The sequence below is a fragment of the Rhamphochromis longiceps genome, linkage group LG11 (genome assembly GCF_057381845.1).
Source record: "Rhamphochromis longiceps isolate RC_006_pf linkage group LG11, R_longiceps_female_GT1.1, whole genome shotgun sequence".
NCBI classification, from domain to species: domain Eukaryota; kingdom Metazoa; phylum Chordata; class Actinopteri; order Cichliformes; family Cichlidae; genus Rhamphochromis; species Rhamphochromis longiceps.
In genome coordinates this window covers 21110801-21133618 of record NC_140567.1, presented here as the reverse complement: position 1 = coordinate 21133618, position 22818 = coordinate 21110801, and the positions used below count along the sequence as shown (strand labels likewise).

Here is a 22818-nt window from a genome sequence, read left to right as displayed (position 1 = left end):
GAGCAGACAGCTGGCACAGAGCATCCACTGGGAAAGGAGCCGGCTCTTAAAAAAAGACAACTTTTTTTCTCTCCTTTTTTGATAAACTTGTGACACATCATAAATTGGCTCTTTTCAGTTTCTCTATTATGTATAACATTTTTGGTGGTTATACCCATTCCTAATCAGATTTTATTTGAAACTGCACTGGGAAGGGAAAATAAAACTGCATGTAAGTGACCAAAAACACTTTGGAAAAGGTTTTTTGAGGTAAAGAGTTACTCATAAAATGACAGCTGAGCTTCAGAGACAGACTTGCTCTAAAACACTGATTTCCCACAGAAATGACCAAACGTGTCTTGTGGCACACAGATGCAGAAACAGAGACTCTGCAGCTTAACTTGGCTAATAATTCATATGGCCGGTGTCAGTGAGGGTTTCTTGTGATGTAAACCAGGAGATACATTTCAATTAGAGCCCTCACACCCCTGCACTTTAAGACACACATACACAGAGACACACACACACACACACCATTGATATGCAAACAATGTTTTTCCTGTGGCAGCACAATGTGTGGCCTTAAAAGTAGCTTGCTCCGCGGTCCTCCTTTCTCTGTGAGGACATCACGTGCTGTCTCCTGTTGCGCTTATTTGAGAACCAGTCTTGTGATCTGCCTTCCCCCCATTGTGAACTTGCATAAGTTAACTGGTAATTTGAAGCATTCTGGTAAACCTTATGAACAATATAATTGTGAGGGGCCTATGTGCAGGAGTGTGCGACATTGTGGGGAAAAAAAGGAGCGAAAGAGATTTTATTTATTCAGGAGTAACTTAGGTCATCCACTTCTTTTTTTTTTTCCAGGCACATAAGGTTGTCCATATTGAGTTCAAAGTATTGTCTGAATCTTTCCTAAATGCTGTTCGTGCCCTGTAATCAACTGCAAGCCCTGTAATTGGCAGCTGGCACTGAAATACTGGTGTCAGTATTGTGACCTGAGGCCTGAGGAGATGTCCTCATAAAAAAAAAGAAAAAGAAAAAAGAAAAGGCAAAAAAAACTTTGCTAAACAAAGAAAGAGGGAAGTCAACATATCCTCCCTGGCTTATACCTATCTGAAAAGTACAAGCAGAATGGATGCCAACAAAGACAGGAAAGTAAAGAATGAGAAGGCGGGTGTATTACGGTTAAGGAGTGGGAATGGGTCTCAGGCCTGCCCAATATAGCGCCTGGGTGCTGACCAGAAAGAGAGGGGACAGACAGGAAACTGTGGCCCATAGGATAACATTGTTGCATGAAAGCTGTCTGGGAGACATTTCCCTCAGTCAAACAACCTATTGAGGACCAGCATGGGTGGCATTTTCCTTGCCTTACATAATAATGTCATACCTAATGTAAATGCGCAGCAAAGCTCACACCTTTGGGCAAACATCGTCCAAATATGGATGAGGAAATTATCTCACACACATTAACAGACACATACATACAGCACACAAACCCACAGTTCACTCCAGCAGTTGTTGAGTGACAGGTATAAGATGTCAGGATGGTGTGCGCACAGGACGCAGGCACGGCTGTGAGCGTTGCTGCTGCCGACAGCCCCAACGGTTGACATAGTAAATCAATCCTGATGGGAGGGAGGGTAGGATGAAGGCGGAGAGGAGAGGGCAGGGGGTGGGGGTGTGGGGTCCAATGGGACTGAGCCGGCCTCCGTCAGACACACTCAGCCACTCAGCCAGCCAGGGAGAGACGGCCGACGGGTGGGAGAACACTCGCCGGGAAGCGCTCACACGGAGATTGAGTTACCACGGAATTAGATCAGGGTTGTGGGAAACAGCACCTCCTAAACACACTTGCACGCTCTCAGTCGCACACACATAAACACATGCAAACACACCAGCGCACACTCAGGCCGTGCTCTTGCACACAAAGAGTCACCAAGGGAAACCTGAGGGAAGATTGAGGAAGGCAGCTGGGCACACGCCAGTTTCAAACAAATGCTTGCTTATACCTTTTAGCTTCCTGGCACTGGGTTGAGAGGGGTTTCTAGAAATCGGTGCCGAGTTACGCCCACGTTCAATAGGCAGACTGGTAAGCTGTTGGAGTTATTAAATGTAAAGATGGTAGTCAAACAACACAAATGAGCCAAAGCCAAACACACTCTAACAGAACAGGACATTCACGTCCAGCGTCACCAAAAGTGGACTGGGAAGGGCGAGGAGATGTTGCGATACCACAGGTGAAAAGTCAAGGTTTTTAAAAGACGAATCGTAATTATGTTTAATGGGCCACAGGAATGTCAGCTCTAATGTGAATGACCTTGATGGTCAGGTGTGAGGAGAGTGGTTTGTGTTGCCATAATGGCCCTATTTCCATAATAGTATCATAAACAGTGCAAAAGAGTGAGCATAAATATATTCAGATTGACATGTAGCAGAGTCACTGGAAGGCCAAGAAGGCACAGTTCATGCATCTTGCATGAGAAATTCAGTCCAAAAAGGGAGCAGGCAGGCTGTGAGTATTTTTCAGCACTGGATTAAGCACATGTTAGGATCTATAAATCCTCCAAGTGGGAGTATGGGAATGTGGAAATGCATGAAATGGATGAAGGTAGGCATGACAAGGAGAGGAGATTAGGTGGGGGTCTGTGCATGTATCTGTGTGTGAGGGATGGTGTGAAGGCTCATCCGCGCTCACTGCATCAACAGAGTGACCGAAGCTCGCACATTGTATCTGTCACCACTGAAGCCCCTCTGACATTCTGGGACCAGCGTGTTGGCCTCCAGTTGCTCCATAGAATCAAGCTCTCATCCGCACTTGTCTAGCTCCCAGCGTACAAAGTTAACAACTGACCTGATGGACAGAGGAGAGAAACAGCTGCTTCTCTACAAGGCACTGGAATTGAAGACAGCAGGGGCACTGCGCTCCCGCTGACAGCCTTAACAGACATGTCAGGCACATGTCAGAGCAGGCGCTATATCCCAACATCAAGTCATTTTTCCAGACCTTCCATCAGACAGAAAAGACTAACATTCACCTGTTTCTTTATCTTAACTGCTTTCTATTCTTGGTTCATTTGTGGTTAAATGTGTATTTTTCAAAAGCCTGGTAAGGTGATGGTTCTAAAACTTTTGTTTTTAAGTAATTAAACCAAATTTCTGTTACAAGAGAAAACAATTTTAGATTTATTAATTAAATGTGCTTACAATATGACCATAAAGTGCTCTTTGTGCAGGGAAGATATGTTGTAATTGGATCACATCCTACCATATATTGCATATGGAAACACTTTATCTGCAGGGTAACTACTGATCTTATTTGTTGGCAAATATAGTGATATATATAAGCATCAAATTTCCAGCTTTGTGGAGGATAAAACAGCAGAAAATATATATATTCGGGCATCTAAAAGTTGCACTATCATGTAGTATTTGTGTAAATGTACAAATATTACTTTCTATTTTTGTTTTACAATAATAGAAATTGTATATAATAGAAATTAGATATGGTTTTACACCATATACATGATATATGGTATACATACATGACAGCAGAAGTGCTGAGATTGTTCAATAAAAGTAGCAATACCAAAATTCAAAAATAAAGTAACATAAAGTAAATAAAGTAAGTCCCACATTCACATTATTGTTTTAACCTGTAACCCTGTAAGTGTATCTAAAAGTGTATCTAATTACTTATTAATACATGAGTTTTTGTGAGTTTTTACCCCTCAAAATCCAAAAGAATTTGGACAACATTTTAAGAGATAAATTGCCAAAAAAAAAAAAAAGAAAGCCAAATGTAGCAAAAAATTACAAGTTAGTTAAAACTCTTTTTTTAAGTGATTTTTTCTAGTATTTTATATTCTAGGTTTTTATAGTTCAGTTAAGAATGTAAGAATTGTTTTTATCACATAAAGTATCAAGAGTAAGCGATTGTATTTTGCAGAAAATGTTCGATGGGAATATTTTAATGTGATATATGATTGACTTTTTTTTATTGTTTCTACTGAAATTATGGAGTCTTGATGCTGTAGGTGTGTAAAGTTGGCCTTATTTTAACTACTAACTGTAACTGTACTTTTAGTAGTGTAGGGTAGTATAAATAAACCAAATTTTGTGAGATTCCCATGTTACTGCCCTGTGGGAAGCACTAAAAGGTCAGCTTGTAAGACAAACATCCCTGTTTTTGGTTCTGTTTCTATTTATTTTACAGTTTTCCAAGAGTATTTTATTAGTTTAAATATCTCATAAAGTACAAGAATGTTTTCAAACCAGAAAAATCATAAAACGCTACATTTAAAATCCCTAAAACATAAGAGATCTGTTGTGGGTTCTTCTGAGTACACAAAAGAAAGAAATCAATGTGAAAACTAACAAATATCTCAAAGAGAAATAGTAAAACATCAAATAAAGTACAAACACCTAAACTTTGTACTGTAGGTACAATACTAATGTCTAACAATGTCTAATAATGTACACACTTTCTTTCTTTCTTTCTTTCTTTCTTTCTTTCTTTCTTTCTAACATATTTATATATTCACACTGGCCACAAGTGAAAGAGAACTTAGACTGAACAGCATCATTGCACATTAGCACGACTTCTCCAAGTCCTGGAACTTAGTTGGAGAGATATAAATATCTAAATACATAAATATAGAAATATCATTTGCCCAACAGGAATCCCCTCACTTGATGTTTTGAACTAGAACTTCTTTTATTTATCCTTCCCTGACAAACCATGCCTCCACAGCGAAAGAGACCCCCCTCCCAACTAAAAGATTTGATATGCCCCTAAACTAAAAACATATGCCTAAAGGAATCAGTTACACAGTAGCGCTAGCACTGAAATCTCCCATGTTTCATAGTTTGCCCCCCTGACCCACTTGTATTAGTGGGGTCACCCTATCACACTTCTGCAGACGCCCCCCTGTTCCCCTTGTGTTCCTTATTTTACGCCCAAAGCAGCTTTACCTGCTGTTATAGTTTCTATAGCTGCTTATAGCTCAAGCTTAAGAAAAAATTTCTGTTTTTTTGCACACTGCACTGCAGAGAGACGAATGTTCACCCAGCGGGTGTATGGCTCCATTGGAAGGTCTGCCTGCCTGTTGACCTGTTTGCAGAAGGTTTAGAGGAGGAAGTTCCCCAGGAGAGCGTGGACACACTAGCCCACTGTGGAGTCTCCTGGCTGATCAGTGACACTCTGGAACCACATGGTTGAAGGCAGTCAGCTAATAGACCATCCAACCTTTATAATGCAGGAGAAGAATCTATGCTGCAGTCACTCCAGCTCTCTACAGGATGGATTAAAATGTTTAATTAATACATTGTTTTTATATATAGATTCATAATGGGATATCATTGTTTCAGACCACTTTTATTAGGATGATGCTCTTTGATCCCTCAAAACTTCATTGATATTTTTAAGGCCCCCGTCACTCAAGCCTCAGCTCGATTCTGACTGGCTCAAGTCTGTCAGAGCCCCGCCCACATCATTCCGGTCACCCCGCCCTCCTCTCCGCCGTGTGAAAACAGTCACAGCAGATGCAGATCAGACAGTTTTAAACTGTTACGCATACCTCGTGCTGTCTGTGCCCCGAGAGAAGAGATTGAAGGCGAAATGAAGCGAAGCCACAACTACAGCTCATCGGACAGCGACCTGGACGACACTGTTGAGGTGGAGAAGGACAGTGGGGATGAAAATGGGTATGTTAACTTTTTTTTTTTTTTTTTAAGAAAATCAACCTATACGACATGTTTTAATTAAGAATTGGGTGTTTTTTGCGTTATTCCCTACATATCCTGTTTTTTTTAAAGTGCTCTTTAATGTATTGCCTCAACATCGTTTTTTGTTTTTACTTTTTTAGTCAAATTGACTCCCACGGATCGATGTCACTCTCCACAACCACGCAAGTCCAAGCCAGAAAAAGGCGCAGAGGGGTATGTGAACCGCGTTTCCCGCTCTTGTTTAATAGTTTCCAAAGTTTCTCATCCTCTGCACGATTGAATTAATGTTGAAATATGTTTTCAAACAGATCATTGAGAAACGGAGACGTGACCGGATCAACAACAGTTTGTCAGAGCTGAGAAGATTGGTGCCGAGTGCTTTTGAGAAACAGGTATGTTATTCTTCATTTTATTTGGCACACACAATTTTGTTGATAGATAATATATAACTGAAAGAGACGCTTTATTATAACGTCTTTGCAGGGATCTGCTAAACTGGAGAAAGCAGAAATACTCCAAATGACAGTGGACCATTTGAAGATGCTTCATGCTTCTGGTGGGAAAGGTAGTGGATATTTTCTTTGAATAAATGCATGTTTCAGCTCTGGTATTAATAAATATGACATATTCTTTGAGTAACACGTTTATTTAACCATGTTTGTTCTTTTCTCACAGGTTACTTTGAAGCTCACGCTCTTGCTAAGGATTACCGCAGCCTGGGCTTCAGGGAGTGCCTGGCAGAGACAGCTCGCTACCTGAGCATCATAGAGGGTCGGGACAGCACAGACACCCTCCGTGTACGTTTGGTGTCCCACCTCAGCAACTATGCCTCTCAGAGGGAGGTGCACACTGGACTGGAACACTTAGCCTGGGGCTCTGCCTACGGGGCTACTCCTGCCCATCTACCCCACCCACTCCTTGTACAGCACCCCCAGGGCAGGACACCTGCATCCAGAACCGCCAGTAGCCAGGCCCCTTCCTCCTCCTCTTCACCCTCATCATCATCTTCCTCCTCCTCCTCCTCCACTGAGACATCTGGGACATCCAGACTCAGTGCCATGCCCCCCACAGAGTCCCTCAGGGTTGCCCCCAATGGCTCTCTACCCCTCAGTCTTCCCATGCCAACAACCAAGCTTTCTCCACCACTGGTCTCATCTCTGTCCTCGCTTTCGGCCTTCCCCCTCTCCTTTAGCGCATTCCCCCTCCTTTCCCCGACAGCCGTCAGCACCGTGAGTCCCTCCTCCACACTGTCAAAACCTTACAGGCCATGGGGCATGGAGATCGGGGCCTTCTGAAGCCAATCCCTGGACTGAGGGCAACAGCTGAGCTGTGTCCACCGTCACATACAGACTGCTTCAACTGTTTTACAACAATAAAATACAGGGGAACAAAACTGATTTTATTTTATTAAGCATAAGGAACAAGTGGGAGCGGTTGCTAGAGGATCTAATTTCTCATTTACTTTTAACAAGTAAAAAAAAGTATTTTTATGTTATTAAATGAAATCATAAACTAATTTAGCTAGCCTGCACTGCCTCCAGGTTGAGGACTGTTGTAATGGTATGATAAATGGGTCATGGATTGATTTACAATAAGCACAAAATTAGAGATCAGCTGTTGTAGGCCATATACTGAAATATACAAATCTACACCTGGCGTAACATAGATTAACTTAATTATGTCAGCTTTCCTTATGATTTTGGGAACTACAGTGACAATAAATATGCATATTATGTGCGCAACTTTTGGGAAAATAACTTTTTAAGGTTTGGAAACCTGGATTCTTGTACCTGTTTGTAATATTTTTGTACCAATAAATTGATTCTAAATATATACAACATGGTTATAAAAGAATGTGTATTTCTGTTGCCTTCACTTCTTTCATTCCTTTTTGGTTCTTATCATGTATACCATGTTGTTGCTTTTCACATTCATTCACATGCAGCCAAGTCCTACATACAAGCAGACGACAGAAGCTCCTTTACTCATAAAGCCCATACATTCCCATAATGACACACAATCTGCAGGTGCACTTCTATTGCAGTCTCATAGAAGTCAATCATGAGCTAATGAGGTCCTGGCTATTGACTGAAAGGTAATTCCTTTACTGTGTGCCAGGTAAGTAACTGAATTCGACAGCATTGTTGCCCTTATGAATACACAGGAAATCATTAAGAGCCAGAGGAAATCCTTTACAATGTTACCCTGACCTCACCAGCTCAGGTTGGTCTGGAACGGAGACAATAGTGTGAACAGTATGAGGACATTGGAGGAAAGAGGTTGAAAAGTAACAACAACACTCAGGCAGCTGGACCCATAAATCACTGTTCCGCATTTTAGGTACTGTTTTTGTTTCTGTCTTTTAGAGGCATGGCTTTTAAGGGGTTCATTGTTTTAATGGCTTGGTCTTTTATCCATGCATGAAGCACATCAGGCATTCAGGTGGGGCATCTGCTGTCTGAATTGTATTCCCCCAGGGCTTTAAGTCACATGCTGTAAATAATAAATCAGATTATGAAAACTAAAATGTCAACAGCAGATTTTAGGGAATCTAATATTCTAATTCAGCCAGTCAGTAATACTGTTAATATTGTTGCCTATATTCCTGTTTAGCATATTATATATCGTTAGCTTCATAGCATAATTGCCTAAGTCAATGACTTAGGCACTTATGCTATGAAGCTAACGATATTTTGTTCCAGTTTTGAAGGGTTGTAGGGTTTTGTTTTGTTTTGGGAGGGTTCTGGTCCCAAATAAATCTGACACTGCCACCTGCTGGTGGAAAGCTTAAGTACAGTTAGAAGAATTCAACCCCCCAGAGCTGGTGGCTCAGTTATGGCACTGTGTTGTGGAAAACTGGGCCCAAACCTTAGGGAAGGTTTACTGCAGTTTAACACAACGTGTGATGAAATATTTCTCTCCAGAGAGGACACGATGCTCCCAAGTGATATGATGAGTACAGAAATCATGTGAATCATATGCTGTCCCCTCCACGGGCACAAAAGAATAAGTGCACATGGTGAAAATGCCTTAGTAGGGCACTGCGTTTCCCATATATGGAATAACCGTTTTTTCCCCACTATTTCCACTGCTGCACAGCAAACAATAACTGTTGATAACCAATTTGACAAGTTTTGTTTTTTAAATTGTAAACAAATACAGTTTAAGACAGTGTCGCCGTCACAGTGTAATTCAGTTAAACAAGTAAGCTGAAGTGTCCATCATATTGACCAATCACATTAGGATCCGTCATCCGTTGGGTTCCGCCTCCAGACAGTCGAAAGTAAGTTTAGCGAGCGCGTACGTGTTGGTTTAGCAGGGTGTGTGTAAGCAGGCTTTCTCCACAGAGCACCCGCCAGAGCGTAAAATTGTAGCAGCACGTGCAAAGCAGCTAGCGTGCACGATGGCTTCTTTGTGCGCGTTGCTGGATGGATTGGAATGTAATTGTGTCCCTGAAATGTTTTTGCTCGTGCATGTGTTATGTCATAAATATAATTCCATACAGAAGCACCATGATGTCTTTTTCCGCCACTCCTTTGTAGATTTGCAAAAAGAAAGTTATAACTTGCCTTCAAGACCTTGAAAGGCAACCTCAACATTGAAGTTTACCGGAAGCCCACACACACGGACCAGTACCTCCTCTTTGACTCCCATCACCCTCTGGAACACAAACTTGGAGTAATTAGGACCCTACACCACCGGGCAGAACATGTTCCCTCTAAGCCTGAAGGGAAAAAGAAGGAACACACACATGTAAAGGAAGCACTTAAAACATGCGGTTATCCTAATTGGGCGTTTATAAAGTCAGCAAAGATGCACAGGAAAGAAGATCAGACACCAGCGAGGGAGGATAAGAAAGACAGACGCAACAACATTGTCATCCCCTATGTAGCTGGTGTATCCGAGAAACTCAGGAGGGTTCTCTCCAAGCACGACATCCCGGTGCATTTCAGACCCAGCAACACACTCAGACAAAAGCTGGTTCACCCGAAAGACAAAGCTCCTAAACACAAACTTAACAATGTGGTGTATGCTGTACAGTGCAGCGAGGAATGCCCAGACCTCCACATCGGAGAGACCAAACAACCCCCAGAAGAGCCACCTCCACAGGACAAGACTCAGCTGTCCATCTGCATCTAAAGGACAAAGGTCACTCTTTCAAGGATGCCAATGTTCACATTTTGGACAGAGAGGACAGATGGTTTGAAAGATGAGTGAAAGAAGCCATTTACGTCCACTGTGAGCGACCATCTTTGAACAGAGGCGGTGGTTTACGACACCAACTCTCTGCCATCTATAATCCAGTTTTGAGATCCCTTCCCAGACGCCTTAACACCCACTCACATCCTGGGCCATCTGACCTCAGGAAATCACATGATAGGGAGGGGCCAGGTTTCACGATGAGCTCACCCAAAACCCTGGCTGATTGTAACCCACACCCGCTTTCACACCTTGGCTCATGTGATTAGGTAGAGGATCATCAGGGGGTCCTTTGTCCCTCTTTGGGGGGAAACTCCCACTGGGTTTAAATCTGGGACTCTCCACTATTTGACCTTAGAACTGAAGAAGCTTCTCAGATGAGAGGCGAAACGTCTTCAAGCAACTCATAGAAGTCCAGACGCTTTTCTTTCCAAGCTCCTTTGACTACGATGACCTGGATGACTGAGAACCTTCACAGACATATAGCTCTCCTTAGGATCATTGCCCTGTTGCACCAACCAATTTTGGCCAGCCTTTAGCGTTATTTGTCTCTAGAAAACTTTGGCATACAGAGGAGAGCCTAGATGCTCAGGTCCTACAAATGTAAAACAAGCCCAAATCATTACACCGCCACTGTCGGGCTTCACAGTTGGTATAAAATGTTTGTGTTGATGTTCTGTATTTTATTTTTGCCAAATATGGGGCTGTGCATTATGGTAAACCATCTCCACTTTGACGGCTTCTCTCCACTTTAAATTTTTCAGAAACGACCTCATGACCATTCCCAAATCATAGCTGATGTTTTTCGTCCTTGGCATTGTGTTAACACACAACTGCTCCAGACCATCCAACTGTAAAAATAAAACCCTCTGCTTTTATAGAGGTGCTCATACTTGCTGATGATCAATTACATATCTGTACATTTTAACTACTCTAAACACTGCAATAATAAAAATGTTAAAACGCTATTAAAATCAGATTAGAATACAAATTTACAGGAAGATTCTCAGGATGTGTAGATAACTGGTTCTTTTATTTGGCAGTTTACAGAAAAGTTTCAGATGGTGCATGCCATGTTCACAGAACCCCAAACTTTTATTCAGCAAAGCTTTCACAGAGAAATAGATGGAGGGAGAAAAACAAGCAGCAGAAGATGCAGGCAGATATCAGTGGTACTGTATATTAAAAAGAGACTAGTTTAGTGTGCTGAATGTAAAGCATCCTGCATCCATTCTCTATCTAACCCCCTAAATGAGAGAAGGTGCTGATGATGCCTCAAGGTAATTCTTCATTCACACACACCCACACAGACATACGTAATGTTCACACTATCAATATCAAGATGGGAGCAACAGCACATTCTACTGTCCAAGACACTATGCATGATACCAGTATGGTGTCATAACATTCACAACTTTATAAGGTTCATTCCCAATACCGTGTTCTTAACAAAGCTATTCGTTTGGGTAACGATGGATTCATCGAAAAATGGCGCCGTCGGGGTAAAGTGGTAATCTGCAAGTGTATAAACAGTTGCTCCCATTGGGCATAGACATTCTTAATAACAATAAAGCACCTATTGAGCTCATTTCAGAGGAAGTGGACTTCTATGTATCTGTGGGGATTCGATTATTGTTAAGTTCCAAGTGTGCGTGTTGAGAATGAGTAGGTGCGCGTGAGGGAGATACAGATGAGATACGTTGATATCTTGAGGAGTCTGTAGTCTGGAAACACCAACCGTCATTCTTCACAAAAGACACAGCAAAAAACATCATTATCAGGACATCATCGGGAATCAATGCAAATGCCTGTCTACAGCCAACTCACACCACTGAGAGCTTCCACAAGAAAATGGTCGCAGAGTCAAACTTCAAGAACTGAACATTAATCAAAGACAAAGAAAATATTAGATAGATAGATAGATAGATAGATAGATAGATAGATAGATAGATAGATAGATAGATAGATAGATAGATAGATAGATAGATAGATAGATAGATAGATAGATAGATAGATAGATAGATAGATAGATAGATAAAAGTACTGACAAAATTAAAGCCAATAAAACCCATATTCTTTCAATTTCTCTTAAATCAACAAAACCATTCAATTCTCAAGATGAGTGTTATTCATGTTTATATCCACTGATAATACTGATAATAGTGAGTACTGGTGGCATGGTGGGTTGTGATATAGTGGTGAGGTCCTTGAACCTCTCAGCCTCCAGGGTTGAGTGTCTGTTACGAAGAGGGTGAAGGCTCTACCGAGGAAGGGGACAGGACTGGGTGGATGGAAGTCTGGACTCGTGTGAGGCTCATGCTGTCAGCTCTTCCCTCAGCTCTTTGTTTCTGCGCACCACAGCCGCGTGTTTCTCCTGGAAACGTCACAACAGCACAGTGAGAATGATTACTCATCAGGACGCTGCCCAGCCCCTTTCATATGCTTTTAGTTCTGATAAAGCTGACGACTCACCTTCTCTTGTAGGCGCTCCATCATGGCCGCCAGGTGGGCTTCACGGTTCTCCTTGATCTGCTCCATCTTCATCTGGAGCTTCTCCTCAGCCATCTTGCTGAAATTACTGTTCTCTTCCATAGCCTTTAGCAACACGTCCCTCTCATGTTCTCGCTTTTCTGCCAAAGCCCTCAGCACCTGGGCCTCTTGGTACTGAATATACAGAAGTATTCAAATTGAATCATTTGCACCTCCATCTTGTAACATGAATTATTCATTTTCCATAGTTAAATGTCTCAAAGATTTCTTTTGTTTTACAGTTTAAACACCTAAAGCTTGTTGACATCGATGCAATATACTCACCTTCCTCCGTTCTTCAGCTGCCTCGAGTTTCTTCTCAATGTCGTCCAAGGAGATATCCCTCTTTGGGGGTGAGGGAAGGTTGTGGGCTACATCTGACACTGGAGACTGAGGCTTGAGAATCACCTCAAAAGCCTGACCCGAGGCCCGCTTGTTTATAGGTTTCACCTCCATGTCTGTAAATGACACAATTACAATGCTAATGGTAGCAAAGTCAAGACATATTACTGTATCAGTCCAATGATACGTATTTTTTGTCTAAAATCTGAAAGAAATCATCAACATGGAGTTAGCTTGTTTAATTTAAAAGAAAATCCATGATTCAGCTGATTTTGTACCTTCAAAGTCACACACAAGCTTATTGCGTGGCTCTGGGTAGAAGCAGGAGCAGATGAGGGAGAGGACAGACAGCTCCTTCATCTTCTCTTTGTATGCTGCAAGAACATAAAACCATAAAACAAACACAGCATTATCCATTTGTGACAACCAACATTGTCACAAATGGATACATATAGTTGAGATTTTCAATTTGATTACTTGTTAAGAAAGGGGAAATTCTCAACAAGCCTGTTAGCTCAGATGACTGCCTAATGAGCTGTTAAAAGTCTGAAATGTATCTAAGTGCAGCACTGCTTAATAATTAATTGGATGAATGTATTCTGTGAGCATTATCAAACTAAGAGCATAACAACCATTACTTTTACTGAAGTTCACATGTGAGCTAAAATCAGGACATGAAACAGCTTTGTCCAATAATGCGCCTCGGTCACCGTGGTGTCATAGTCATAAAAAACACCAGATTAATGACCTGAACGTTCTTTTTTTAATTAACTTTCACTAGATCTTTGGACTATTTTTAATCTTCACCGCCAGTTCTTCGTGCTCTTTCTATTTTTGACAAAGTGCCCACCTGGCTCTTCAGGACTACAGATTGTCAGTGCTGCTATGCCTTCTGCTGCAAAGGCCAGCGTGTGAAGCAGCCCCTTGCTGCAGGGCTGGCCTGCCTCCCACCCTGCCGTACACCTGTCTGGTTAACTACAAATCTATGCTACTACATGCAGAATAGTGAGTTGGCACATTATATTTTATGTAAAAAAAAAACCCTGAAGGAATGGGTGGCTTATATTAAGAATTTTGTAAAATAGGTAGCCAAAAACAAACAAACCCATGCTAAATGTCTGGCCTACAACAATAACTACCCATCAGAAGAGATGACTAGCGTAAAATCTAGTTCCTAATATCAGTGTGCTAACTCTACCTACATTTTATTTTTGTAACATATATCAATAATGAATTTTTGGAAAATAAACTGCAGCACCTCTGCCACAGCTGGTGCAATCCTTTGCAAGGAATAGATAAGGAAAGCTAAAGACATGAATAAAGGGTGCAATCTTATAACCGACAACAATCATCTTAAAGAGACGTTTAAGTGACAAAAAAAGTGAAACGATCACCTGCACCTTTCATTATAGCCACATGAATGTAAAAGTCAAACAGATGAAGCCTCCAAATGATTTGGTGTCGGCTAAATGATCGGCAACCCAGCATCTTGGGTGCGGTCCGTCTGCATTATGCTGCATGTTGGGGCCGCTGTAGCGTGAACCGCAGGTGGAGCATTGTAAGGTTAGTAAACCCCTCTCAGGCAGCCCATATTGTATAATTACACAATGTTACCTAACACAATTGTTATATAAAAATGAATATGTTTACATAGGTAGGATAATATAGGAGATTTTTCAGTAACCTAACGACAGAGGATGCTCGGCGTGAGCCCACATTCTTATCATCAATAGAGTCCTGCGTGGAGACAATAGTCTGCAGAAATGTGATTTAATGCAATTTAGTGTTGAAAACGGCAAAGAAAGCTTTTATTTTATTTTATTTTATCTATTTATATATTTATTTTTATGGTGGAGCTGTTACAGAAGCACGACCACCAGCCGGTAGGCTACACCGGGCCGACACAGACCTTCCGCAAAAATCCTGCACCTGTACCGTGCATCCATCCCGCTTTAATCCATCTGAACCCATCCAGACTAATGCTTACCGGTTGCTGTTTTAGCCATGGCTGATGTATTTCTCCGCAGAGGATGCTGTAGATCTGTTCTGGTGAGCGGTGATGCTGCTTAAGGCACTGAGTCAGCGAAGAGACGGAGGAAGGATCGGATAGCAGACGGGAGGTGGGCACGCACGGGAGCGCGCAAACAGACCCTCCTCTCACGCGCCGCGCGTCTTACACCACCCAGTGTAGGCTAGAAGCTCAAAATACTGAGACACCACAGAATAAAGCCGTTATCTGTCCTCAAGCCTGAATAATAATGTAATAATAATGTGTTTGAGAACGATCCAAGTTAACAGTGCAAAAAATATAGGCCAGAAATAAAATACACCAACATTGTCACTTTTTTTGCGTAAAGAAGTGAATATCCTGGTGTGCAGATGATTCACCACACTGACAACAACCGATATTTCCTCAACCTGCAACTGTGTCATGATATAGTCCAGTATGAAGAAGTTACAGGAATTATAAATGACTAAAGTTTAGATTGAAAAAAACAAAACCAAAGTCTACGTGATTATAACACCTGCATTCACATACTGATTCGTGTCAAAGCTGTGGCGGTGAAAAGGATCTGTTAAACTAATTCAAACAGATAATACTGTAACATAAGTAAGAATGAAGACTTCTTCACCGAGCTGCTGCAGACTGCCACGCCTGCTGGTCAAAAATATCAGCAATGACACTCGCCATTAGTCAGAGTGTTCAATTTTATCTCAACCTTTAATGCGTCATCTATCACCAGCATTAGACAAAAGAGGGAATGAGTGTACTAAAGTTATTCCTCTGACCAAAGCAGTCCAAAGTAACTTCAGTCTCAGCAGATCTTTCTAGAAAATGAACCCTGTGACACCAGCTGAAAATTTTAAAACCAGGTGTTTTCCCCATATAGCTGATTTTAACAGACAAACTAGGTTAGACCAAGGTTAGTATTCATGATTTTGACTCGAATTTACATGAATTGCTGATTGATTGAAACATCTTTCAATAACTGTTCCTTCATTAAATCCAAGCCTAAGGTACGACCTCAAAGTAGGTATTCTTTCCATTTTTTTTCATTAATTGTAACAAATTAATGTAACTTTATGATAACCTTAGCAGACAACACAACAAAGCCATACTTCCTTCGGCCAGCTGTTTGTGTGTGGCTCAACACAAACCATTCTGCCAACAAAGAAACAAACAGATATATTTATACAACACTGCCTTTACATGCCTAGCTTCAAATACCTTTCTCATTTCTTATACTCGGGCGGGGGCTCAGTTGTTACATGTGTCACATTTTAACCTAGCTACCACATGGCTTAAGCTTGCTGATGAAAAACCTTGAGCTTTTTAACAAGTGTCCAATTTTTAACCGACTAATACTGTGTGAGCTTTTTATTACAGAAAAAGCAGCAACATGAAAAATTACTCTGACCCCTAAAAATGACAAAATACTTCCTCCCCTCAAACTTTTCTGTCTTTTCCACAAATTAACCACCGCAAAAGTGTCCTTTAATGTGGCGTTAACAGTTAATGTGACAACAACACCAGTCTACCCAAAATCTTTTAGGGAGATTATTATTATTATCATTGATAATTTACTGTTCAATCAGTACACACCAGAACACCATTTATTAATATCTTTGGCTTGTTTATTGGTCAGGATGCTGATCTTGACTTCACCAGGCTTTTCAAGAGCTGCAAATACTGACAGATCATATAACAAACTTCACATTGCATTTGTGCCGCAGTGCCTCTTACTTAAAGAATTCTTTTCTTAATATGTTGTGAAATTTCAGACTGCACAAAGCTTTACTTGCTTGCTTTATTTATGACACAAAGCAGAAATCTTTCTCAAGCGGAGTGTTGTGTTGTTGCAATTTTATATTGTGAAAGAAATGCTGAGCACATATACAAAGGTCGAAGAAACTGAATACAATCTGGATGACAATAAAAATGTAAAAAAAAATCTCCACATACACAATTAAGTTTTCAATAACAAATCTAAACCTATAAAATATTTTAAAAATGTATTTTTTATAATAGGTGTAAAAAGGTCATTTTGTTATGGCACCACTGTAAGTTTAGACTTACAGGTTCAAGTTTTACGGATCTGAAACTTTACATGTCAAGTAGAATAAGACGACCTTAACTAATACACATGAACTTAACTCACTTTAAATACAAGGGTGCTACATCAATTCAAGTGTACTTAAGAGAAATACGAAATAAAACAACAGTGTAGCGGTGCATGTTTTTATAGCAGTGTATCAACTAAATCAGTGTCAAAGGATAAATAGAAGGCATCATTTAAGTCTTTTGGAGATATTTAAAGGTATGACTTCTAGACAGAAGATCATAAGAATTTACTGTATGCTTGCATTTATTTAGCTATCTTTCGCTTTGGCATTCAGCTGCTTCTTAATGTAGTAGCCGACCAGTATCTGAGGACGCTGCTGGTAACTGTGAAGAACTTCGTGAGAGCTGTGCAGCTGATCTCCCTTCAGCCGATCCAGGAGCGTGACGCAAACCACAGCCGCTTTTCACAAACAGAGATAAAAGTTTTCAGACACAAAAAAAATGCTGTCAGAAGTAAAACGATGCTGATATTGAAATTTCTTACCTCGTAGACCACTCAGTTTACACATAGCAGCAAACACTGATGACTCCATCTCTATATTACAAACTCCTGCTTCCTGAGCTTTGTTGAGGTAGTCTTGCTTGTCCTCCTCAGTGTAGGAGCAGAAAGCGCCATCCAAACGGGCTTGCCCTACACGTGTGATCAAACAGAGAAAACAGGAAGACAGTGAAAGACTGTAGATGTTGGCAAACAGTGTACTCGCTAACACATTGATGCATCAGAACTCAAACCTTCATAGAAATCCAGCGTGCACATGGTGTTGCCTACAACTGTCTTAAACTGGTTTAGCTCCTTGCTGCACTGCAGCAGGTCCTCAGCCAGGCTTTGGTCCAGATCAGTATTGCGCACCACGGTCTTCCCAAGGATCACCTGCTCAAACCTGGGCTGAAAGGTGGGATCCACAGACTGTTTGGTGACAACAACAGTGCCAGGCTCAAGTCCTGAAAGCCAAATATAGCAGGTTAGATGAAAAAGTTTTTTAAAGTGAAAATACAAATGTAAAGATTTTAGGACAAATTACTTTATAGCCCTTTCTAGAGCATATATCTTTACTATGAAGATCTGTGGTTGTAAAATTTAGTCACAGCTTCTAGAATTGAATCACCATCGTGTGCATCATGTGCTGGAAATGTTACATGTATAGACTTCAAAATCAAAGATGCAACACAGGCCAACAGCTAAATGTTCATGCAATTGCTTGTGTAAGGATAAGATAAGATAAGATAAGATAACCTTTATTAGTCCCACACGTGGGAAATTTGTTTTGTCACAGCAGGAAGTGGACAGTGCAAAAGTTATGACGCAAAAATTAGAATACAATAAGAATAAATACAGTACACAGCTGTACAGAATAGAATAAAATAATATACTATATACAGTAGAATAAAATAGAATAAAAATATACAATAAGATAAAAATAGAATACGAATGCTATATACAACTGAGTAAAAATACAACGATGCCAGAAAAGATTATTGCACTTAGTGTTATTGCACATGTGTGGATGTGTGTGTTTGTTCAGTTAAAGTCTTTGTTGTGGAGTCTGACAGCAGTGGGGAGGAAAGACCTGCGAAATCTCTCCGTCCCACACCGTGGGTGCCGCAGTCTCCCACTGAAGGAGCTGCTCAGTGCTGTCACAGTCTGCTGCATGGGGTGGGAGACGTTGTCCAACAGGGATGACAGCTTAGCCGCCATTCTCCTGTCACTCACCACCTCCACTGGGTCCAGAGGGCATCCTAGAACAGAGCTGGCCCTTCGGATCACCCTGTTCAGTCTCTTCCTGTCCCCAGCAGAGATGCTGCCGCCCCAGCAGACCACACCATAAAAGATAGCAGAAGCCACCACAGAGTCATAGAAGGTCTTCAGGAGTGGGCCCTCCACCCCAAACGACCTGAGTCTCCGCAGCAGGTACAGCCTGCTCTGCCCTTTCCTGTAGAGGGCGTCTGAGTTATGAGTCCAGTCCAGTCTGTTGTTCAGATGAACACCAAGGTACCTGTAGCTGTCCACAGCCTCAATGTCCATACCCTGGATGTTCAGTGGTTGCAGTGGAGAATGCTTGTGCCTGCGGAAGTCTACCACCAGCTCCTTGGTTTTACTGGCGTTGATCTGGAGGTAGTTCAGCTGGCACCAGTCCACAAAGTCTTGGGTCAGACCTCTGTACTCCTTGTCGTCCCCATCAGTGATGAGGCCGACTATTGCAGAGTCATCAGAGAACTTCTGCAGGAAGCACTGGGTGGAATTGTGGGAGAAGTCTGCAGTGTAGATGGTGAAGAGGAACGGAGCCAGAACCGTTCCCTGTGGGGCCCCCGTACTGCAGACGACCCTGTCCGACACACAGCCCTGAGTCCTCACATACTGTGGTCGGTCGGTGAGGTAGTCCAAAATCCAGGTAGTGAGGTGATGGTCCACTCCAGAGTTCTCCAGCTTGTCCTTCAGAACCGAGGGAAGAATAGTGTTGAAGGCACTGGAGAAATCAAAGAACATGATTCTCACAGTGCTTCCAGCGGTCTCCAGGTGAGCGAGGGAACGATGTAGGAGGTGAATGACGGCATCATCCGCGCCAATGCCAGGCTGGTAGGCAAACTGAAGTGGGTCCAGTGATGAGCTTGTTAGGCGCCGAAGCTGAGCCAGGACCAACCGCTCCAGGGTCTTCATCAGGTGGGATGTCAGAGCCACCGGCCTGTAGCTGTTGAGGTCCTTGGGGCGTGAAGTCTTTGGCACTGGTACAACACAGGAGGTTTTCCAGAGCTGTGGGACTCTTCCCAACCTCAGGCTCAGGTTGAAGAGGTGCTCCATCACCCCACACAGTTGGTCCGCGCAGGACCTGACGACCCTCGAGCTGATGCCATCTGGGCCCGCTGCCTTCTTGCCATTAATCCTCCTCAGTTCCCTCCTAACCTGGGTGGTTGAGAGAGACAGGCTGGAGCCTTGTGTTGAGTGTGTATTGGATGCTGTTGTTGGGGGTGGGGGGGAGTGAGCAGGGTGAATAGAGGAGGTGTGAAGTGTCTGAGGTGTCAGAGGTGGAACAGCAGCAGTGGGGGTGGGTGAGTCTGCAGCCGATGTTGTAGACTGTCTCATGGTTGAATCAAATCTGTTGAAGAAATGATTCAGTTCATTTGCCCACCTCACATCCCTCCCAGGCAGAGAGTTCTGCTGTTTGTGGCCTGAGATGGTTCTGAGGCCTCTCCAGACTTCACCAACGTTGTTTTGCTGAAGCTGGTTCTCCATCTTCTGCCTGTAGCTGTCCTTCCCATTCCTTATCAGTCCCCTCAACTCTCTCTGCACCCTTTTCAACTCCTCTTTGTCTTTGGATTTGAAGGCCCTCCTCTTCTGCTTGAGGACAGCTTTAATTTCTGGGGTAATCCAAGGTTTGTTGTTGGAGAAACACCGTACAGTCCTGGTAGGTACGGTGTTATCCACACAGAAATTAATATAGTCAGTAAGGCCAAGGTTGTGTAAATTTCAAAGGCAGGCTTCAAAGATCAGCTGATCTCTCTTTCAAAAATCTGATAAAATGAGTTAAAACCAAGTATTTGCAATTAATTGTGAAAATGTTTTCATGAAGCAATTTGATTAAGGAACCTTAGTCTGTTTCTTGGGATAAAAATAGAAAAATATGCCCTTTTTAAAAACAAAGACTCTGTTGTCATCTCTTGCGTCATCACACGATCCATCTACTGGAAAGTACGTGCGACACAATTACAAGGGAAATTAGCATATTCTAAATAACAAACGAATTTCTAGCTTGCTAATGCTGCACATGTATTATTATATATTTACAATGACAAAAAATATATAACCCCTCAATACTGATCTTCATTTAAGTGTAACTTTAACCTAAAATGTCACAGTTTTCCAGTCTAGTGCTCAGCATTCATCACTCTTATGCTGTCTCTCATTTTTGCTTACACCATCTCTGCTTTCCCGCTAGTTGTAATACCCGATCCTTTGAGCTTTGTTAAAATGTAACTAATAACACAGAAACCTTTGCCTCGTTTTGTCTAAACTGAAAACAAATCATTAACCTAGAGACCATTTTGTTGACAGGATCATACTTTCGCTTTCAGCTATTCACCGGTAACATTTTGTAACTGCATCTTGCACAGCTGCGCACAAGAAATAAATCAGTCCCCAAACTGACAAATATTTATCAAATTAAACAAAAAACCTTATTTTGGTTGTTTATTTTACTACAATGATTTGGAAAATGGGTCTGGTATGACATGTAATTAGTCCCATGGTAACTAAGATCCTATCACAAGCTGGTCTTTAGGCTTAATCTACAAATTAATCCCAAACAGCACCCAATTCCAAAGGGTCACTTCACCTTTCCTCAACAAGAAAAGGGCCCAAATGCACATACCTACTCCACCTGATGTCCCAATGCGTATAATTGTAACATCTGTGCACTTTGCATGATAGAGAAGCTTTATTAGCTCATGCAACATTATGGCAATAGATGGGATGCCCATTCCGTGCTGCAAAAACAAGCAGAGATATACACAATTTTTAAATGACGTTCATGATATTATTATGCATTTTGGTAGATTAACAAATACAAGTTAAGAAAACGATCATGTGGAAAACAAAATAACATTGAGGATATTGTTCTTACATACACTGACAGAGAGGACAGGGCCAACTTTGTACATGGCGTAACGATCCGTCCCAGCACAGATATTTGGATACTCAGATTTAGGGTCTTCCATACCGAGCTCAGCTGCGATGTACTCAGTGAATGCTTTCATTCTCCAGGGACTCCCACCCACACAAACAAACTACAGTAAAGCACACACATAAAGATAGACATGAGAACTGCACAGACAAAAACAGGCTCAAGGCTTTAAAATAAAAATTTAAAAAGATGACTATGGGATACATTACTTTGACATCACCAAACATATCTTGTAGGCTATGAGTTTCAGTTCCTAGACTGAAGTGGTAGAGGATGTCTTCTTTCAGTGCATCCAGGTGTGGGTTGTGCACATAAACAGGGCTTTAAGAGGGGAGAAGGATAGACATGAAAGGGTCAGTTAAAACAATGAATCACACAGATCAATGAAGAGCAATGATTGTTACGTAAATATGGTGGGTAGCTAACGGGGCAGTATTACAAATATCTTATTGGTTCTGTAAAGACGGTGTTATTTAACAATAACAAAACCGTCACGACTTTCAGGGGGGGAAAGAAAGAAAAGAAAATCAATGGCCATATATCCTGTCACACCCCAGCTTCCTCATTCCAAGACGACATTGCAGTTGACGTGTGTGAAGCGGTTTTGTCGAGTAGTACCTGCGTTTTTAAACAAATATGTCGAACATTATGTTGACCGGAACTTCTCACCTGCTGCACGGAGCGCTTCCTTCGGCCTTTGAGTCCATTTTTCCTGCGAACAGCCGAATCCGAACAAAATTACTCAGTGAGCAGAATGAAAGAAACGCATAACCACACCTGGCTGCTGAGAAAGCCTGTTACTTAGAATTTCACCAACATCTAACTCAGTTCTCGAATCTGGACAATTAAGGTTTTTGGTTTTGTTTTTACATTTAAAACAGTCACCATAGGAACATACTGTCAACATGCAGATTCAGCACTATCGCGCACCGGCTACAGGAAATACGGTAATGAGCTTCATCCTTACCTGAAAGATCAGCCAACGGGACTCACGAAACCAAACAAAAAATAAAAAGCAGATATAGATGTTTTGCTCTTTGCGAGGTTACTTTTCTGCTGCAGTCTTCCTCCGTTTCATTTCAGTATTAAAATCTGACTTAACGCCGAGAGCCGGCCCACAATGCCGTGACGTCGGATGAGTCACAGGGGTCGTCACCCACTCACTTGTTGGCTACCGGCTTCCGGTCACGTACAGAGGTCGACGAAGTGCAGCAGATGTTCAGTTACAGCGGCGCTATTAAAGGA

The 22818-nt window shown here is 41.9% G+C and overlaps 3 protein-coding genes across 4 annotated transcripts; 1 reads left to right on the top strand and 2 right to left on the bottom strand.

Annotated features, from left to right (window-relative positions):
* The first annotated feature begins 5523 nt into the window (after window positions 1-5523).
* Window positions 5524-7530, top strand: LOC146659009 (hairy/enhancer-of-split related with YRPW motif protein 1-like). The gene is made up of 5 exons (XM_085422814.1): window positions 5524-5682; window positions 5844-5916; window positions 6012-6095; window positions 6187-6268; window positions 6379-7530. The coding sequence occupies exons 1-5, from the start codon at window positions 5597-5599 to the stop codon at window positions 6996-6998; spliced, it is 945 nt and encodes a 314-aa protein (XP_085278940.1). The 5' UTR covers window positions 5524-5596; the 3' UTR covers window positions 6999-7530.
* A 3391-nt stretch (window positions 7531-10921) lies between these two features.
* On the bottom strand, window positions 10922-14959 carry stmn2a (stathmin 2a). Of its 2 annotated transcripts, XR_014913765.1 has the most exons (6): window positions 14762-14959; window positions 13053-13148; window positions 12718-12890; window positions 12376-12567; window positions 12168-12277; window positions 10922-11648 (listed from the first exon to the last, which is right to left on the bottom strand). XR_014913765.1 is itself a non-coding variant. In XM_085422816.1 (5 exons), the coding sequence occupies exons 1-5, from the start codon at window positions 14778-14780 to the stop codon at window positions 12218-12220; spliced, it is 540 nt and encodes a 179-aa protein (XP_085278942.1). In that variant the 5' UTR covers window positions 14781-14954; the 3' UTR covers window positions 10922-12217. The 2 variants fall into 2 exon arrangements, 1 of the variants encoding a protein (XP_085278942.1); XM_085422816.1 differs by having other exon boundaries at window positions 10922-12277; window positions 14762-14954.
* Window positions 14960-16391: 1432 nt separating this feature from the next.
* Window positions 16392-22684, bottom strand: upp1 (uridine phosphorylase 1). The gene is made up of 8 exons (XM_085422815.1): window positions 22541-22684; window positions 22243-22285; window positions 21783-21894; window positions 21518-21676; window positions 21262-21376; window positions 17630-17839; window positions 17382-17528; window positions 16392-17297 (listed from the first exon to the last, which is right to left on the bottom strand). The coding sequence occupies exons 2-8, from the start codon at window positions 22278-22280 to the stop codon at window positions 17146-17148; spliced, it is 933 nt and encodes a 310-aa protein (XP_085278941.1). The 5' UTR covers window positions 22281-22285; window positions 22541-22684; the 3' UTR covers window positions 16392-17145.
* Between the last annotated feature and the right edge of the window lie 134 nt (window positions 22685-22818).

What these genes read in the sequence shown, in the direction of transcription:
- LOC146659009 (XM_085422814.1), top strand. Translation starts at nt 5,597, where the DNA reads ATGAAGCGAAGCCACAACTACAGCTCATCGGACAGCGACCTGGACGAC. An exon ending in GACAGTGGGGATGAAAATGG is followed by an intron (nt 5,683 to 5,843) that starts GTATGTTAACTT and finishes TTACTTTTTTAG; the next exon opens with TCAAATTGACTCCCACGGAT. An exon ending in TCATGCTTCTGGTGGGAAAG is followed by an intron (nt 6,269 to 6,378) that starts GTAGTGGATATT and finishes CTTTTCTCACAG; the next exon opens with GTTACTTTGAAGCTCACGCT.
- stmn2a (XM_085422816.1), bottom strand. An exon ending in GCTTGTGTGTGACTTTGAAG is followed by an intron (nt 12,891 to 13,052) that starts GTACAAAATCAG and finishes TGTCATTTACAG; the next exon opens with ACATGGAGGTGAAACCTATA. An exon ending in TGGAGCGCCTACAAGAGAAG is followed by an intron (nt 12,278 to 12,375) that starts GTGAGTCGTCAG and finishes TGACGTTTCCAG; the next exon opens with GAGAAACACGCGGCTGTGGT.
- upp1 (XM_085422815.1), bottom strand. Translation starts at nt 22,280, where the DNA reads ATGGACTCAAAGGCCGAAGGAAGCGCTCCGTGCAGCAG. An exon ending in CACGCTGGATTTCTATGAAG is followed by an intron (nt 17,529 to 17,629) that starts GTTTGAGTTCTG and finishes TCACACGTGTAG; the next exon opens with GGCAAGCCCGTTTGGATGGC. An exon ending in TAAACTGAGTGGTCTACGAG is followed by an intron (nt 17,298 to 17,381) that starts GTAAGAAATTTC and finishes GTTTGTGAAAAG; the next exon opens with CGGCTGTGGTTTGCGTCACG.